The 21126-nt window shown below is 35.2% G+C and overlaps 1 protein-coding gene across 2 annotated transcripts in view; it reads right to left on the minus strand.

Annotated features, from left to right (window-relative positions):
• Positions 1 to 21126, minus strand: part of LOC150087334 (organic cation transporter protein-like) — a 203798-nt gene that overhangs the window by 21053 nt on the left and 161619 nt on the right. For both annotated transcript variants that reach the window (XM_090371996.1, XM_090371995.1), the window contains exons 5-7: positions 14952 to 15120; positions 11793 to 11940; positions 1680 to 1765 (exon numbers count right to left, since the gene is read on the minus strand). In XM_090371996.1, coding sequence (XP_090228122.1) covers positions 1680 to 1765; positions 11793 to 11940; positions 14952 to 15120 — 403 coding nt within the window. The remainder of the gene's footprint in view (positions 1 to 1679; positions 1766 to 11792; positions 11941 to 14951; positions 15121 to 21126) is intronic.

Here is a 21126-nt window from a genome sequence, read left to right on the forward strand (position 1 = left end):
GGTAATTGTGCAGTCAGATATGAAGTTTTCTGAGCAGTGCAGATGGTCTGCAAGAGTAGATCATGGTGTCTTGTCAATGATGTACAGTAATTTTTCTAGCAGGGATAAGGAGATGATTATCCCCTTGAACAAGGCAATAATCAGGTCACACTTTGAGTACTGTATTAACTGAGATTGACAGGTCTGGAGGCCTTATTTTAGGAAGGATGTAGAGCTGCCACATCCTTCAGTAGTACAGAGAAGGGCAACAAGATTAGTGAATGGAATAAAGAGTTGCTTTTATGAAGAAAGGCTTAAGCTTTGCAAATTATAGTGTCTGAAAAGTAGACACCTGCAATGTGATCTGATTGAGGAGTATAAGGCCTTGAATGGTTTGAGTAAGCTCAATGCTGATGGGATTCTTCCTCTTGCCCAGATTAATCGCCTGAGGGAACATAAATTAAAATTGAGGAAAGACAGTTGTAGAATAGATGTGCGGAAATTTGACTTTAGCCAGTGGGTAGTTGATTTCTGGAACAAACTTCCATCTCTGGTGGTAGAAGTGGACAAGTTAAATAAATTCAAGGCAGAACTACACAAACATTTTTAGCGAATGGATGGGTAAAATGTGAAGGTTTTTTTTTTTTTTTTTTTTGGCTACTAATGCTAATATGTATAATATTATAAATTATGGTTTGAGATCTACACTGCCTAACATTGAAACTATTCTTAAAATATTTTTAACAATCCCCATAACAAATGCAAGTGGAGAAGATCATTTCTGATCTTAAAAAGGATCAAGAATTATTTAAGGAATAATTGAATACAAAATAAAATGTCTGATTTATCCTTATTATTTATTGAAACAGAATCAATAAATTTGATAAATTATGATGATATATTTGATGTATTCAGAGAGACAAAGACCAGAAAAATGTTTTTAGTTATATTTATGGTATTAGTGAGAAATAATACCTTATTTGTGGTTATTATTTAATTATTTTTTTACAGGTGATTGATATCAGATTTTCTTTCTGATTGATTCTTGTGTGCAATTTTATCTTAATTGTGAATTGAATGTCATTTAATTATTATTGTGTTGTGTTATTGATCTGTGATTTTTTGCTTTTGTGAATATATTACTGATATAAGTGTGTGTACATATATTATTTTGTATTATCAATCATGATATTAAAAAGTTTTTCATATATTAATTTTTATAAATCTAAAATACCCAAAACTACAAGGGGTCCCCTAGGTGATTTTGTGCCTTAGGTCTCTAAAGGGTGTAAGTTCAGTCCTGATGGTGTAGAGATGGGGGTTGTATTCAAACAATATAGTGGAACACCTACATTTTTTTGGAAGGTTCTGTGAATGCACAGATATAAGAATATTCTGAAATTGAAATTACTTCCTACAAGTGCTTCCTGCTTTCAAAATTAACGTTGGCCTGCTCTGAAGTAGGCTGACTTTAATTCTGGCCACTCTATATATATTTCATAAGAAAGTATTAGATTTATAATGAACTTTCAGATAATAGTAATAAATATTTTATATACTTGATAATTGTGAGAAGCTTGAACTGCAATTGTTTTTAAGAAACACGTTTTAAGAAATCTGCATATATAGTAAAAATCGCAAAAATTTTTCTCAATATGATAATTCATTCAAAAAACAATAAAAAAAAAAAAAAAACTTACTAGCAAAAATACACATTCAGTGTATTCTTCCTTAAAACTGAAGTGCGAAAGAGATCCAAGATATTAGGGTTTTCCTTAATAGTTTCCTAAATATAAATGGACAAAAGGTATACCTGCTGTATTTATTTTATTTTATTATTTCATTATATCATTTATATACATTATATTTTATTATATATATTTTATTTTATTTTATTTTATTACATATAACTGAACTGTAGTAAATCAATTTTGAAAAAATGCTTTATACAGTGACAAACAGAAAATAACATGATAAAATAGACAAATTGTAGCAATACAAGAAAGAATTTTTTAAATTTAAAACGCAACCATAACTTCATAAATACTGTACAAATTATTTCAATTCAATTTACTACTAAAACAGCTAAAAGAAAGCAAAGACTTCTAATACAAGGGAGGAATAAAAAGTAATGTCTCTTACCACATCACTTTTTTCTATCTCTATCCCAAAGGAATAGAGATAATTCAAAAGGAAAAAATGTGCTTTAAAATTTAAAAAAAGTTGAAGGAATGGGTAATGCACACATCATTTCTACTACCAAGGTAGTTTTAATGCATCATTTGATTATATCTCATATTGTGAATACCTTCACAAGAGGTTTCCATGGTATTGCACTATCTCGAATAAGTAATACTTCACCTATGGACAAGACTAATGTTACTTATTCTCGGTGTATACTAACCCAGACAGCACCATTTTGAAGCTTATTGGTTCCTCATCGGTGGGTGGGCAGGTACAGTGTTGTTGCAATAGTGACAACCCAGTTATGAAGTATAACTCTCCAATATGAGAGATGTCTGATGGTGTGCATGGTTTAATCTAAAAGCTATTTCTTGGTTAAATCAATGCTACCATTAGATAAAGCCTGATCACTGCGTGTTTGACGCCATCATAAGGGGGCCAAAGAAGTATATAAAGCTACGTTGCTGCACAGAATTGAGAAAGGTGAAAGCAAGGTTGAATGTAGATCTACTTTATTTTTTGTGCATAATGGAAAGCTAATTTGTGTTGCAAAGGCCAATACGGAAAAAAAAAAACAAAAGAAAGAAAGAAAGAAAGAAAAAAATTATAGCTTTGATACTTAAGTGCGATAATTTATTTTAATCATAAAATTCTGAAAAAATGAAGACAACACATTTTATAACATTTTGAAAGTTTTACATGTAATTTGTAGTCCAACTAATGTATACATTTATTCATTAAATTTAATAATTTAATTAATATAGTTGACAAAAATTATTTTTCAATGTGTGAAGTTTATGTTTAGGTGTTAGCATTAGCATTAGTAGAGGCATTTGATGCAAGAAAGCAAGCTTATGCAGCATCAGCCAAAAAAAAAAAAAAAAAAAAACCCACTTCCACTTCACCCCTCTGTTTGTTCAAAATACCTGTCCAGCTGAGCCTTAAACCTATTTAGGCTATCAACCTCCACTACAAGGGATGGAAGTCTGTTCCACCAACCAACCACCTGCTGGCTAAAGGCAAATTTCTGCACGTCTATCCTACATCTGTCTTTCCTCAATTTGAATTTATGCCCTCTCAGGTGATTATTCTGAGCTAGCAGAAGAATCCCATCAGCATTGAGCATGCTTAAACCATTCAAGGCTTTATACACCTCTATCAGATCACCTCGCTGGTGCCTAGTCTCCAGACACTGTAATTTGCAAAACTTAAGCCTTTCTTCGTAAGAGCACCCCTTTGTTCCATTCACTAATCTCGTTGCCATTCTCTGTACTCGTTCCAGCAGCTCTACATCCTTCTTGAAATGAGGCCTCCAGACCTGTATACAGTACTCTAGGTGTGGCCTGACCATTGCCTTATACAAGGGAATAATCACCTCCTTATCCCTGCTGGAAAAATTCCTGTATATCATTGACAATACTCCATGAGCTACTCTTGCAGCCTGTCTGCACTGCTCAGAGAACTTCATATCTGCCTGCACAACCACACCCAAGTCCCTTTCATTCTCTACCACTGTTAGTGTAGTACCACAGAGTTGATACGTTGCTCTGGGGTTGCTGTTTCCCATGTGTAGTACTTTACATTTGTCAATGTTAAACTTCATTTGCCACCTCTCAGCCCATCTGCTCAACCTTTCCAGATCCTGTTGCAGCAGCATAGTGTCATTAGTGTCCTTGACAACCCTGCCTACCTTTGTATCGTCTGGAAACTTGGACATTAAACTTGATATACCATCATCAATATCATTTATAAATACAGAAAACAATAATGGACCCAACACTGAGCCCTGAGGGACTCCACTAATAACATTAGTCCACGATGAGCAGTGTCCATTGATTACCACTCTCTGTCTTCTCCCCCTCAACCACCCCTTTATCCATAGCAGCAATTTGCCTCCAATGTCACACTGCTCCAATTTGTGTAGCAGTCTTCCATGTGCAACAGTATCAAAAGCCTTTCTAAGATCCAAGTATATAATATCAAAGCTATTCCCTGCATCCAGTTCTTTTGTGACTGCATCATAGTATCCAATCAAATTGGTCAGGCAAGACTGCCCCTTAACAAAACCATGCTGTGTCCGAGCTATAACTGAAGTCTTGTCTAAATGATCCTGCAGTGCTTCTTTAACCAGTGCCTCCATTAATTTTCCTGGAACAGAAGTTAAGCTCACAGGTCTATAATTACTTGTGTCAGCCTTTGATCCTCCTTTGTGAATTGGGGTCACATTTGCACATTTCCAGTCTATGGGTACCTCCCCTGAGTCCAAGGAAGCTCTCATAATTATGGCTAAGGGTTTGCTTACTTCCTTTGCTGCCTCCTTTAATATAACTGGATAGATCCCATCCACCCCGGGTGCCTTTCTTGTGTTTATCTTCAACAACCTCTCCTCCACCTTACTCTCAGTTATTTCAAGATTCTGTAGCTTACTGCCAGAGTTGAATACACCTCTGGCTTCCCCTCGTTGAATAACTCCTCATGTGTGAATGTCGATGCAAAATATTCATTTAGTTTGTTAGCTACCTGAGAAGGATCATCAACAGTTGACCCATCAATATCAAGTGGACCAATCTGATTCATCCCCTTCCTTCTAGAGTTTACATAAGTAAAGAACTCTTTGCTGTTTTTCTTTGCATCCCTTGCCAAGGATTTCTCGTAATCTGCCTTCGCCTGCCTAACCTCCTTTGTAACTTGGTTGCATATCAACTTGTATCTATCATAGGCTTCTGTGTCACGTGTTAATTTGTAAGTATCCCATGCATTTTTCTTCTCTGCCATATGCCTCATTAGTTCATCTGACATCCATCTTGGCCTAAACCTTGAACAATATTTCTTAGTTGGTATGTAAAGCCTAGTAGCTTCCAAGATAAGTTCTTTGAATGCTTCCCATTTTGAATTTGCTGTTGGTAACATCATCAGTTGGTCCCACTGTATAGAATTTAAATACTGTCTCAGTCCATCGTAGTCGCCTTTACGGAAGCAATAACCCTTCCCTTTACCCCTAATGGTAGTTACCTCTTTGAGTAGTTTGTGTTGCTTTTAATACATAATTTTTATTTTTATAATAATTGTTGATCAAAATATTGATAACGGTATTAATTAGCAAATTTAAAATTATTTCTCCAAAATGACCATTTTTGCAAACATCATTCAAAGAAAATCAATCAGTAATCAATATAAGGTTTCAGATAAATTTCATTGATCATTAAACTAATTTTGCATTCTGGAGAATTTAAAAAGTTTAAAAAGAATTTTCTGTTTAGTAAATCAGAAAATAATTCTTTTCCTGGTCATCTGGAAATGCAGAATGCTGTAGAAATTTGTAAGTATGGAGAGATACCAAAACATCAATGATGAAAATATTAATACTTCGGTGGAATATCTGTATGCATTCTTTTCACATTCTAACAAATGCAATTGTTTGCTTATGAATTTAAACACTGATGCTCTCTTGCTATTAATGTCTCCCGCAATTGAATTCAGTAACCTACAAGCAGTGTTTAAAACAAAAGAAATATTATTAACATCAATGCTGTTGGCAATTACTGGTAACTGTTCTAAGATGTCAGTAATCTGATTGAAACTATTCACCCCTTCATAGGAAGTTCCAGTGACTTTGACTTGCCTAAATTATTAACTTCAGCACTCTGTACAAATACCGACAACATCAAATCTTCACTAATTGTGACTGAATTGGCAATGGAAGGTACTGGCTGAAATATTAAATATAAAAACAGAATACAGTTATTTTTTGAAATAGCCAGCATTCAGGTACTGTATGTCTATTCAGGCATGCTATTTGTGTGAATGTTTGAAATACTCAAGCTTTTTCATAATCATATTTACTCTTAATACTATTTTCCAGGGCCTTTTCAAAGTTTTTTTTCTCCAAACCTTCGCTTCGTCTTTTTGGGTCTGTGTCTTGTAAATGCTTGTGATTAACCCCAGGGGCTCATATGTGGTGAGTATGGGCTTGTCACACCCAGGATCCTGAGCTGGATATCATCATTCTTCTCTTTCTTGGTGATTCCTCTCTCTCTCTCAGGGTAACTCAGGAATTTTTTTTTGCTGGTGCAGCATAAGCCTCAGCCTTCCTTGCACCATATGGCTAATAATAATAATAAATAATAATAATGACAAATAGCTTGGACAGTTCAGAAATTGCGATGGAACAGCTCCATTAATTAATTTTGGATGCTCGAAATCTTCGGTGATTCTCTTATTTTTCCCATAAAATTTAGATGTCCATCTAACTATCTGGGATGGCTCAAAATGAATCTCACATATCTATAACAATATGAAATATATAAACAAAATGTTATGCTCTCTTCTGAATTTCACTTTACTTGTTATTAGCATCTCATAGACAACTGTTATTAGCTTTTATAACCAAGGATACCTCAGTCCACATACACCGGCCTATAGTTTATCAGAGGTTGCATATAGCTACAATTCGTGTATTTATCTACACTAAAAGTTTCAATAAATAAAATTAACACTGCGTATCATACAAATATTTAGATTTTTTGATTTCTTAAACAAGCGTGCATTTTCTTCAGTGTATCCAATACATGAAATGAATATTTTATATATAAATGAAACCACAAAAGCCAAAATTCTGACAAAATTTACTTATATATTCTGACAAGAATATATCTGTTTCATTTCCTTATATATTATCATTTCATTACTGTTAAAACTCCTATTAAAGATAACTGTTATTAACTACCACAAACTTATTTTAGCAAACTTACTTTTGAATATTCAGATGGCACAAAGTCTTTCCTTGGTATAGCTTTGAACCATTCATTAGTTAAAACAGTATCCTCAAAAGGATACTGTTTTAACTTAAAAGAAAACCCAAAGATGCATACTTTCAGGCCACCTTTATAATTTCCACGGCATCCGGGAAAACAACGTTTTCCAGGTATTATTAAAAATTTCAAAGCGATTTTATGAGATGAAAAAGCACAAGAACAGTAATACTACTAATGAACAAAGGCAACAAAAAGCTTAAGTTCTATCTACTAGAATTAGTTCTTGACCTTTACTCCTCAACCCACTTAGCACAACAGATTGGGCTCACTGATGATGTAGTGACCAGGTTTTATCTAAAATGGCATCAGTCAATGCCTAAGAGTACGAAGGAATTACTTATGTATGGGTAATGCACACACATCATTTCTACTACCAAGATAGTTTTAATGCATTGTTTCATTATATCTCATATTGTAAATACCTTCACAATGGGTCTGCATGGTATTGCACTACCTTGAATAAGTAACACTTCACCTATGGAGAAATGTTACTTTTCAGCTATGGAGAAGACTAATGTTACTTATTTTTGGCAGATACCACCACCACCGGAGTTCGAGCCCGTGACCACCACATATCCCCGGAGCAATATGGCCTTAGTTGCTAATGCTCCTAAAAACCAAATAACAAACAAACATCGCTTGATTATATCTCATATTGTGAATACCTTCACAACAAGTTGTCATGCTATTGCACTACCTCAAATAAGTAACACTTCACCTATAGAGAAGACTGATGTTACATATTCTCAGCGGATACTACCACTCAGACGGCACTGTTTCAACGCTTATTGGCTGCTCACGGTGGGTGGACAGGTACCCTGTTGTTGCAATAGTGACAGTCCAGTTATGGAGTATAACTCCACAATATGAGAGATGCCTGACGGTGTGCGCGGTTTAATCTAAAAGATATTTCTTGGCTAAATGAGTAAGAGTATGAAGGAATTTACTTATGCATGAGTAATACGCACACATCAATTCTACTACCAAGGTAGTTTTAATGCATCGCTTGATTATATCTCATATTGTGAATATCTTCACAATGAGTTGCCATGGTATTGCACTACCTTGAATAAGTAACGTTTCACCTATGGAGAAGACTAATGTTACTTATTCTCGGCAAATACCATCTTATTCATGGCAACTCATTGTGAAGGTATTCACAATATGAGATATAATCAACCGATGCATTAATACTACCTTGGTAGTACAAATGATATGTGTGCATTATACATGCATAAGTAAATTCCTTCATATTCTTACGTACTTAGCCAAGAAATATCTTTTAGATTAAACCACACACACACACACACACACACACACACACACACACACACACACACACACACACACACACACACACACACACACACACACACCATCAGGCATCTCTCATATTGTGGAGTTATACTCCATAACTGGATTGTCACTATTGCAACAACAGGGTACCTGTCCACCCACCAATGAGAAGCCAATAAGCTTTGAAACAGTGCCATCTGGGTGGTGGTATCTGCTGAGAATAAGTAATATCAGTCTTCTCCATAGGTGAAATGTTACTTATTTGAGGTAGTGCAATAGCATGACTACTTGTTGTGAAGGTATGCACAATATGAGATATAATCAAGTGATGCTTGTTGTTTGTTTGTTTGTTATTTGGTTTTTAGGAGCATTAGCAACGAAGGCTATATTGCTCCAGGGATATGCGGTGGTCATTCCATGACCTTCTGCATCCTCTGTATTTGGTGGTCATGGGCTCGAACGCCGGTCTAATCAAGAAGCGTGTGCTACGCACTGCTGCTCCTGCCCACCAGGCTGTGGAGGCGCTTCAAGCGATGCATTAAAACTACCTTGGTAGTAGAAATTATGTGTGCATTACCCATGCATAAGTAAATTCCTTCATACTCTTAGGCATTTAGTCAAGAAATATCTTTTAGACTAAAAAAAATTGTCTTTAATATGATATATCATTTTTCTACATATGTACATCCTACTTAATAAGTAAGTAAGTAGCAGCAATTACCAATCCACTGCAGGAAGTCTCCTTAACAATTTGTTGAGGGAAATAGACCATAATCTGCCACGCTGGTCCAGTGCAGGTTGGCAGATAGACCGTATTTAGCAGTCAGAGGCTTGAACCCCAGTCTATTCAAAGAGCATGTGCAATGGCCTCCATAGCCGATTGGTCAGAAGTGCACTTGCACTTCTGACCAATCGGCTATGGAGGCCATTGTCCTACTTAACTAAATACATTTTGTCCAGTACTTATCATGTTTTTGTACACTGTTCAAGTAATATTCTTTTGGCTGAGAGGCTAACCATCTCTTCACAAAGGCATAACTTCTTCAGAGGACTCATAGCTGTTGTTCTCACAGATATTCTTTAAGCTGTGTGAACAAAAAAGACCCACTTTGAGGTAAAAAAAAAAACAACAGGGAGGGAGGGAGGAGAACAACTTCAAATTCCAGTAACACAATTCTTTCGAGTTTATTATTATTATTATTATTATTATTATTATTAGCAGCCATATGGTGCAAGGAAGCCTGAGACTTATGCTGCACCAGGCAAAAAAAAAAAAAAAAATTTAATTATCCCGAGAGAGAGAGAGAGAGAGAGAGAGAGAGAGAGAGAGAGAGAGAGAGAGAGAGAGAGAGAGAGAGAGAGAGAGAGAGAGAGAAGGGAATCATCAAGAAAAAGATGGCACACCCAGCTCAGGACCCTGGGTGTGCCAAGCCCATATTCACCAGATGTGAGCCCCTGGGGTTATTTTGAATAACTCAAATAAGGTCGTGTATTGTAATGTAGAAACAAATAATTGCTGTACTGCTAAGCCTTGTTTAATTCTGGACTTTTTTTTTTTTTTTTTTGAATTTGTCCATACATGAGCACATTTCAGTGAACAAGGATAAATTTATTGCAGTCCCCTTTTCCAAAAATTTGGTATGGATAACATGCATAAATTCCAAAAAACAATAAACATCACTTTACCAACCATTAGTTGGAATTTTTTTTTTTTTTTTTTTTGGATATGAAGATGTTTTACGGTGAAATTTCTTAGACTGTATTTCTTAGAATGTATTTCTGAGACTGTATTTCTGAAATTTCTTAGAATTTATTCAGGACCTAACAGGTATTAACATTTTCAGCAGTCAGAAACTCAATAACTGTATGTCATTTGAATTCTTATGTTCAAATATGTTTCCATTTAAAATAGTATAACATAAATGAGCAAATACACAGTAACCCTACTGCATATGCTGTTTGTTATTTGGAGCATTAGCAACTAAGGCCATATTGTTCCGGAATATGCGGTGGTCATTCCCTGACCTTTCCGCATCCTCCTTATTTGGTGGTGACGGGCTCGAACCCCGGTCTAATCAAGAAGTGTGTGCTACGCACTGCTGCTCCTTCCCACCTGGCTACGGAGGCGCCGTACTGCATATGCTAATAAGAAACTATTAGCTACACATGGACCACACCTGTACCATTTCTCAGTACAGCTGGAACTTACTGCACCACCTACCTCTGAGGTTATAACTATATTTGCTGGGCAAAAATTAGAAACCTTTTTGCAATTGGTGTAAACAGATAATTAAACATGCGGTATGCAAATGTATTGGGATCATACCATTTACGTTGTCACATCGTATGAGTCCAAGTATCTTGGTATCAGATAAATACTATATGCTTTCCTGGGTGTCATAGTCAATCTGGCCATGGGAAAGACAGGTGAGTTTTCCAATTTTCAGAAAAGTGTTATTGTTGAAGCATGTTTAGCAGGAGACACAGTCGAGAAAACAAAAGTTGGATGATATTATTATTATAATTATTAGCCATATGGTGCAAGGATGTCTGAGGCTTATGCTGCACCAGCCAAAGAGAAGAATGATGATATCCAGCTCAGGACCCTGGGTGTGCCAAGCCCATACTCACCAGACATGAGCCCCTGGGGTTAATACTCCAAGAATGCAACTGCAGGAACTTTAAAGTGAATTGTGCACAGAACAGAAGGTCTAGTGAACAGAAAATTAATGAAAAATTCAATTTAGGCAAAGATAGACCCATTTCCAAAGGAACTATATAGCAGGAGCTGAATAATCTGGGATTTGATAGTCGTGTATCTATATGAAAGTCATTTCTTTCTGTAAAAAATCAAATGATTTGACTGGAGGAGTGCTGCCAATGGCAATACTGGACTGTGGAACAGTGGAAAAAGATCATGTGGTCTGATACATCTCAATTTGCACTTTTTTGCACCAATGGTAGGATGAAAGTCTAGCATGAACCTCATAAAGCTATGCATCCAGACTGACTCAAGTGGGGAGATGGCATAGTATGGGGTATCTCTGTTAGTACAGACTGGATACACTCCTATCTTCTAATGGTATCAGTGGACCCAGCAAATAAGTTTCTGTTGTATCAGACTAACTTCGACCTGCAGTGCTTCATTTTAACTTGGATTCAGATAAATTCTTTCAAGATGACAGCACAATTATCCACCACACAAAAATTGTATCTGAATGGTTCAAGGAATTCCCTGGCAGCTTAATACTCCAGAACTGAATTCAATTGAGAATGTTTGGGATATACTGGAAAGGGCAGTTCAGCTTTGCAGTTCTCCACAGACAATAATACAACAGCTGACAAATATCCTGATGGAAGAATGGTCAAATCAAGAGCCAGACTCCTTAAAACACTTTGTAGAATCCATGTAATTCGGGTTGACAGATACTCAATAAAGGTTTCAAATTTTTTGACCAGTGAATGTAAGAGGCATTACTTTTTCAGTCCACCTCATAAAGGAGCAGAAAAACAACCTACCTTTTCTAAATGCTCTTTCAGCTCTTTCATTGTAATTTCCATATTAGGAAGTTTTCTTTTATTCTTCTTACAAGCCTGACGAATCACTTTTTCTGCATATTCATATCTTCCTCTTGTCAAAAGCCATCGAGGAGATTCTGGCATGAAGCTAATAGTTAAGAAATAATTACTTCATTAAAATAGTGTGACTGATTTTTGTTAAAATTGAATAATCACAAATAAAAATATTGTATATAAATTATTTCTTTAATGGCTATTTTTTAAAAATATTTGCCAATTTAAATATGTACATACTTCTGACAGTGCAAAATAATTTGCAGGGCCAGGAAAAATTTATAACTGTAAATATTTTTTACTGCAAAGAGTGATTGTGTGACCTGTAAGTTTCTTATAACAAACTTATAGATCATGTCATATTAATGGCTGGGATATTTCTTATTTCAGCACATTAGTCAGTATGTTCATGACAACTAGAAACTCCAGTAATGCTCTCTGTTATCAATGAAATAAGTGGATAATCCTAAAAACAATAATTAGCAAATGCATTTAAAAACAATAATTGGCAACTGCACTGTTACTGGTTTTTTTTTTTTAATAATGCTCTACTTTTAAAATAAAAATATTAGAGAGCAAATCTGCATATACTTAAAAAATAATTTCAAAACTGTCCATTTCTTATAATGATCCCACACTTCCAAACAAGATGTGTTCACAGTTTACAGTATTGTGCATAAATAGGAAATAAGGAACACGGCCACATAATTTAATGGCAGCCACAGCTGAGTAGTTACATGAGGGTACAAACAAAAAAAGCTTCATTTTCCAAACAGGTACCTCTTGAGTTATGTGATTAAGGTATCCTGGAAATCACTACATAGACAAAATCCAACATCTCAAAAATCATTTTCTATAGAAATAGTGTAATACAGCTGGGTTACATTCTGGTTCAGACCAAAGTGGAAATTTTATTGTTTTAGTATTAGTATTACTTAGTATTAGTAAAGCAAATGCTGCAAGAAAGCAAGCTTATACAGTATCATCAAAAAAAAAATCACATTACTTTCCACATCACTTTTCCAACCCCTCTAGTAATTTGTTTAGTTCTTTAATTTTTTTCAAATTACCAACTTCCACACACCAAACAGAAATTTGTTTCAACAAATCAACTACTCGCTGGCTGAAAGAAAATTTTGCATATCTATTCTGCAACCAATCCTTTCTCAATTTAAATTTATGCCCATTCATGTGTGTTGTCTGGGCAAGAAGGATGCCATCAGCAATTAGCTTACTCAATCCATTCAATTCTGGAAAAGAGGCACCTTCAGGGTGCCTAGTTTCCAGACATTGCAATTTGTAGAACTGAAGCCTATCCTGGTAAGTGTATCATTTTGTACCTCACTAAATCTCACTGCCCTTCCCTGCACCCATTCCAACAGATCCACATCCTTCTTAAAATGAGGCTTCCTGAACTGATGAAATGCTCCAGATGGGACTTAACCATTGTCTTATACAATGGTTAAGTATAAGTTCCGTCTTGTCTCTGCTGTATATCATTGACAAAACCTCATGAACTGTCCTAGCTGCTTGTCTGCACTATTCAGAGAACTTTGTCTGCTGCACAATTAACCCCAGGTCTTTTTTTTGTTCTCTGCCACACTCAATGTGGTACCATATAGTTGCCCAGGTGCAGTAGCTTGCATTTGTCAATGTTAAACTTTAGTTGCTACTTCTCAGCTAATCTCCCTAATTTTTCTAGACCTTGTTGCAGGAGCATACCATGATTACTGATATTAGCCACCCCGCCAAGCTGTGTATCATATCAATTCTGAGCATCACCAGACTGGTCCAATTATTTCAGCTGATGAAATCATGCACCATGCTATTTATAGTGTGTGCACTACACTATGCATTTTTCAGGATGAAAAGGCATCTTCACGACTGTGTAGACATTATCACTTTTCTATACATGCATATTCTGTTTATTTCTGCTAAGGTAAATGCCTCAGTATCCATTGGTGAACCATATGTGAAGAATAACTGTTTTACTGGTTTTCAAATATTGATGAAATTATTCACAAAAGACAAAGTTACTTTCTTTGTCAATGTCAGTCAGGGAATGTTATATCAATATTTTGTAAAGAAACAGTCCTTCCAAGCAATGCTTAAAATGGATGTTTTTTGTTTTAAACCCAGCTGTTGTGATAATCATTTCACAAATTTCCTTGGTTGTGAATAATAGCTTCCTATACATCTTTCAGTTTCATTATGTACCATATTTTCAGATGTCCTCATAAACTCTTTTCTACCAATAAAGCATTCCTTGTTGTCTATCACAGTGCCAGACTGTTTGATCTTCTTTTTTATTAACCTTGAAATTGTTAATCTTTCTGGATCTTTTCTGCATCCAAAAACTCAAGTTATAATTCATTGTACCAAAACTGCTAGTATGATAAAACCTTTTCACATAAATAAAATAGACTGCTCATCAGTAGTGTACTCCGTCTTGCTTAAGAATTTTCCCACTAGAGTGCATCACTAACTGATTAAAACAAACATGGCAAACTGGCCAATAAATGTCTTTTTTTTTTTTCTTTTTTATTACGTGCTATATAAAACTTATTAATGAATACAATGCTTTTTTGAACTGAAAACGATTAGTTCTATCATCAAATTAAAATTTTTATTAGTATCTTTTCAATGATAAATATAAGTTTTGAACTTTTTGTGCTTATCCTCATTATTTATGATGATATTAAAACTTTACTTTTATAAATTAAATAACAATTACATAATAAGCATATCCTAGAGGAATGTTAAGAACAGCTGATTCCTTAAATACCAAACGGTGAATAATACTTGATAAAATTTTAATAAAACCAGTTCTGTGCCTTTATAAATAAATATTAATAAGAAAGCAAAATAAATAACAAATGGTACTTGTTACATTATCTTTCTCTCCATGCAAATTACCAGTGTGTCTAACCTAACATAACCTAAGAAGCGTATATTTATGTATATTTATTTATACATAAATATACATAGGTTAGGTTAGACTTACTTATAATTTACACTGGTGGGAGGTTAATAGGTTAATTGACAAGTACCATAATAATATATAGAAAATAATAAGTAAATAAATACAGTATATAACATACTTACTACCAATAAGTTAATAACACAACTCCAGCTAAAGTACTAGCAATTTCTAGGTACATCCAGTCACGAAGAAGGTATGCCATACCAGGCAATATCAAAAGTCCTGTAACCCAACCAAATGAGAAGGCAAAAGTTACCCGTGTTCGATATTCTGGTGCTAATATTTCCATTACTGTAAACAGAAATGCAAATAAATAAACCTCTATTAAAGATTATTGACATATGTGTAATAATTATATAGCATAGTATATAGAAAAGTAAAAAAAGGATGTTTCCCTATTTCAATTAGAACAGATGGCATACTTGCACACTTATAGTATTTGGCTATATTACTATAAGCAATACTTAATGCTTATAATAATATAGCATTAACATTAGCAGAGGCATATGATGCAAGAAAGCAAGCTTATATAGCATCAGCCAAAAAATAAAAAAAAATAAAAAACATTCCATTTCACCCATCCATTCACTACAAAAGTTTGTCTAGTTCTGCCTTGGACTTATTTAAGTTGTTGACCTCCACTACAACAGATGGAAGTTTGTTCCAACTATCAACCACCCGCTGACTAAAGGCAAATTTCTGCACATCTATTCTACAATTATCTGTGTACAGAACAGATAGCTCATAGCTTATATGACAAAAAAAACCAGCTAAATTACATTTTAATCACATTCGTTTTCTTCAACATCTGTCTATGCATTATGTAAACTAAAACTAATTTTTCCCTATGTATTATACTAAACAACAATATACAGGGTGTTTCAATATATGCAAAAATTCTGGTCCAAAATAAGGAAATAATAATAATACAAACATGTATACAATTCTGAATAGTTACAGAGTTATAGCTGTTTGAATTTTAGAAAATGGCTAAGGAGCTCTAAATGGTAAAAAATAATAAAAATTACAAAATAAAAAAGAAATCAAAATAATAAACAAGAATAAGAAGACATGCACCTAAAAATGTTTATTCATACCATATGGTGATAAAAAAATCTCTCCATGGTAGTACTAGACATACAATATTCACTTTACTGGCAAACATTTTATATAATATTTAGAACTACCATGTATACTATGTTCAGGGTAAGTGCTGTCCACTGCTCTCTTGATTCAGAAACTCCAAAAGTACTGTAACAACTCGACTCCAAATGGGCAGATTTTCATGAAATTTTGTATTTGGCTCTTCTAAAGAAAGATTTGTTAAACCATCCCAAATTTCATTGTAATTAAACAAATAGAAATCTGGCAATTATTATTTATTATTTTTATTTTATTTTTTTGTTATGCATACCACAGCTGTCTACATACCATTTATTATAGATGAAGTACTGGATATTATGTTTTTTTTTGCCATGCACTGACTGCAGGAATGAATGGTATTATGGCAGAAACAAAATGTTCTTGGTTCACACATAAAAGTTATGTTTTTGAAGAGCTCATTTTTTGTTACTAAATATATAAATCATGAATTATTACTATCTGCTTATTATATTAACTACAGCAGAAATGAAATGTATTTTATATTTAAATTGTTATTAAAATCTAAGAAGAAGTAAGTAAAGTACATTATCAAAATGATGACAATGTGCTATAACCTGAGTTTTCTATTGCTCTTTGTTTATTTGATTATGGATAAACCAATTCTGTCTTTATAAAAAATATTAATAAGAAAGCATAAATAAATAATGAATGAATGATTAATAGATTAATTGAGTGGGAAAAGACAGAGGGTGTAATTAATGGACACTGCTCTTCGTGGACTAATGTTAATGTTATTAGTGGAGTCCCCCCAGGGTGCTGTGTTGGGCTCATTTTTGTTTTCTAAATTTATTAATGATATTGATGAAGGTATATCAGGCTTAATGTGCAAGTCTGCAGATGATACAAAGATTGGCAGGGTTGTTAATGACAGTAATGGCAGTATGCTACTGCAACAAGATCTAGAAAAGTTGAGCAGAAGGGTTGGGAGGTGGCAACTATAAGGCCTTGAATGGTTTGAGCAAGCTCAATGCTGATGGGATCCTTTCTCTTTGTTCAGGTTACTCACCTGAGGAGGCATAAATTCAAATTGAGGAAAGAGTTGTGGAACAGATGTGTAGAAATTTACCTTTAGCCAGCAGGTGGTTAATTGCTGGAACAAACTTCCATCTGTCATTGTGGAAGTTGACAGCTTAAATAAATTCAAGGCAGAGCTAGACAAACTTTTGGAGTGAAAGGAGGGATGAAATGGGAGTTTTTTTTTTTTTTTTTTTTTGGCATGTTGTATAAGCTTGCTTTCTTGCATCATATGCTTCCTAATGCTAATGCTACTATCCATGAAATAGCACTTTCAATTTTGAAAATGCTAGTTTTTAAACTATTTCTATTTTTTTTTTTTTAACCATTCTTTTTTTGTGGTCTTTATTGAAATATTTTTGGTCTTTTTTGAAATATCTCTTGAATTAATTGAAATGTGTGTTGCATTTCAATTCTTATTAAAATTGAAATGCAACACATATTTCAATTGATTCAAGAGGCAGCAGTGAGTGAATACAGTTAACCCTTATTTAACACAGTAGTTAGGTTCCTATAAAATGTCATGTTGTGCGAAACCATGTTATACAGGACTAAGAAAAAGAACAAAATGGGGGGGGGTTGTGTTCAAAAAGCTAACAAAAATACACTATTTCGTTAACAAAATGTTAATAAAACTAACAAAAATACACCATTCTAGATTTCGTGTATCTTCTGCTCTCTTTAAAAAATCAGTAATCTGGGTTTCTTTGCTTTTGCTTGATAAATCTTTGTGAATTTCATTGTATGGAACTAAGCATTTTTGAAGCTCCCTTTTGAACTTTGGCCTCCTTTCATCAGAAGAATCTGCATTCAAAAAATAAAATTATAATTGCTTGGCTAACTTTATACCTACCCGTCTGCTTTTTAGTGTAAAATTTGGAAGTATAGAATTTTCATCTATGCTATCATCCTCTGAATTGATTTGGTTTTATCTTTGATGCCATTTCCACCGAATCAGCTTTTCCAGCCTCCTTTTCTACTAGTAATTCTTGAACGTCTTCAGTAATCATATCTTTTTTTATTTTTTTTAGGAGCATCGGTTTGGTTTTTTGGGTTTTTTTTTTTTTTTTTAAGGAGCATTAACAACTAAGGCCATATTGCTTCGGGGATATGCGATGATCATTCCGTGACCTTTCCACATCCTCCGTATTTGGTGGTCACGGGCTCAAACCCCCGGTCTAATGAAGAAGCGTGTGCTATGCACTGCTGCTCCTGCCTACCTGGCTACGGAGGTGCCCCAGGAGCATCGGTGACTAAGGCCATGTTACTCTGTGTATATTGTCTATAAATTGCGTGTATCCTGAGGTCGATTTTCTATTTTGCTGAACAAAAACCCTGAGTTTCCAGGAGAAAAAAACCATGCTATGCTCGCCTGGGCCTGGCAAACTCAGCCACTTTGTGAAAAAGACCCATAAAGATTCCTCCCGTCATCTATGGGTTGTTTGTTATGTTTGTTATTTGGTTTTTAGGAGCATTAGCAACTAAGGCCATATTGCTCCAGGAATATGTGGTGGTCATTCCCTGACTTTTCTGCATCCTCCGTATTTGGTGGTGACGGGCTCGAACCCTGGTCTAATCAAGAAACTTGTGCTACGCACTGCTGCTCCTTCCCACCTGGCTACGGAGGCACCTTCATCTACGGGATTCAAACCCAGGTCTTTACCACCCAGTGTGGGGAGGAGGGCAATTCTATCAACTATGCTACCCACGAGGGCTTCAGTAGTCATATCATCAAAACGTAGCAAGTTCTACTATCGCACTGATTCTGTTTTCTGCCAGTTCAATCATATTTCCTGAATGAACCGACTCTGGCCATACATTTTTCCAACACGCACCTGTTGACAGTTTTACTTCTTTCAGTGATAAAGCTATGATTCTGATACAGTTCACAATTGAGAAATGTTTCAAAGCCTCCATTACTTTAACAGAATCGGAATAAATTTTTGACAAAATCCACTGTAACGATTTTCTGATGTAATGAGATTTAAAGCAGTGCAGTGCAGTGCAGTGCAGAACTGGAATTTGGGGAGTACAATGTGTACAGAAAGGATAGACAGGAAGGGAGGAGGGGTTATACTGTTAGTTAAGAAACACATAAAATCTAAGGAAGTGCATCCAATTGATGTGGGTGGACAATGCAATGTTGAGTCTGTTTGGTGTGACATAAGCACTGGGAAAGGAAAAATGAGAGTGGGTGTGTGTTGTTGTTTGTTTGTTATTTGGTTTTTAGGAGCATTAGCAACTAAGGCCATATTGCTCCAGGATATGCGGTGGTCATTTCCTGACCTTTCCGCATCCTCTGTATTTGGTGGTGACGGGCTCGAACCCCGGTCTAATCAAGAAGCGTGTGCTACACACTGCTGCTCCTTCCCACCTGGCTACGGAGGCGGCCAGGGTGTGTGTTATAGGCCTAATGAATCTGATGAGTATAATGAGCAATTGTGCAGAGAAATAGAGTGGGCCAGTAAATTAGAGTGTCATATAATGGGGGATTTTAATTTCCCGGATATTGATTGGAATTTGTGGGTTGGTCACTCACACACGAGCAAGGCTTTTGTGGATTTATTGGATCAGGCCCGGCAAACTATGGCCCGCGGACCGCATGCGGCCCGCTGCATATTTTTGTGCTGCCCGCGAGATTTAATTGTATATTCGAAAAAAGTTTATTTATTTTATGCCTTTTGCAACGCCTTTTTAAAAAATAAATTTGTATACGTAATACATTATAGAATTTGTTGACTTATAAATTGTTTTATCATCTCCGTATTGTTCAAATTGAGATAGAATTTGAAACTGTGCATGAACTGGAGCAAGCCAACGGGCACTTTTATAACGGTATAATTTGCGATTATAAACTAACTGCACAAAACTATGGTAACAGACAACCGGTGATGACAACGGCTTTGCTGCAGTGGTGGAGTAATAGGATAGGACTGCTGACCGGCTGCAGTTCCAATCTGTTTTCTCTGACGGTTATCCCGCAGTTAGTTTTTTTGCGTTATCTTCGGTTATCATCTTGGTGCCAGTAGTGATAAAAATAATATTTATGCCCTTTTAAAAATGAATAAAAAACGAAAAATTCAACAAGTCTTCAATGAAGAGTGGAACACAAAATATTTTTTTGCTAACATAAATAACAAGACTATATTTGTCTCATCTGCCAGGAGAGCATCTCAGTGTTGAAAGACATTTCACTCCTAAACATTCAGAATATGGTGCCAATTTAACTCCGGAAGCAAGAAAGAAAACGATTGATGGATTGATTCAAAATTTATCTAGACAACAAAATGTGTTTACACGGCTAACTAAGGAACAAGAAGCTACTGTAGAGGCAAGTTTTGTTATTTCTCATATAACTGCAAAAAGCAACAAGCCTTTTTCTGATGGAGACTATATTAAAGAATGTATGACTGAAGCTTGTGGAATTATATGTCCTGACATTAAACACAAATTTGAGAATATAAGTTTATCTCAGTGAACCGTAGTAAGAAGAATTGAATGTATCGATACAAATTTGGATGAGCAATTATTATCAGTATTAGAATCCATAACGTGGTACTCGATAGCTCTCAACAAAAGTAATTACCGAAAGAATACTGCACAGTTATTAATTTTCATACATGGATGTACCTCTAATTTTGAAATTATTGAAGAGATTCTTTCAATGGAATCTCTTAAAGACCGAACAACTCAGGGGCTCTCATCTGGTGAGTATGGGTTTGGTACACCCAGGGTCCTGAGCTGGGTATCACCATTCTTCTCTTTCTTGGTGATTCCCTTCCCTTCTACTTCTGACTTTCATTTCTCTCTCTCTCTCTCTCTCTCTCTCTCTCTCTCTCTCTCTCTCTCTCTCTCTCTCTCTCTCTCTCTCAGGGTAATTCAGAAATTTATTTATTTATTTTTTTTGGCTGATGCAGCATAAGCCTCAGCCTTCCTTGCACTATATGGCTAATAATAATAATAATAATAATAATGGGAGCTGATATATTTGAAAACGTTGAAAAATGCTTAACAAGATATAATTTACAATGGAACAAAATGGTAAGCGTAACAACTGACAGAGCACCAAGTTTGACAGGTAAAAATGTTGGAGCATTAAAAAAAATTCAGGATAAAATT

This window comes from Mastigoproctus giganteus, chromosome 4 (genome assembly GCF_048544385.1).
Source record: "Mastigoproctus giganteus isolate SK-2022 chromosome 4, ASM4854438v1, whole genome shotgun sequence".
NCBI lineage: Eukaryota > Metazoa > Arthropoda > Arachnida > Uropygi > Thelyphonidae > Mastigoproctus > Mastigoproctus giganteus.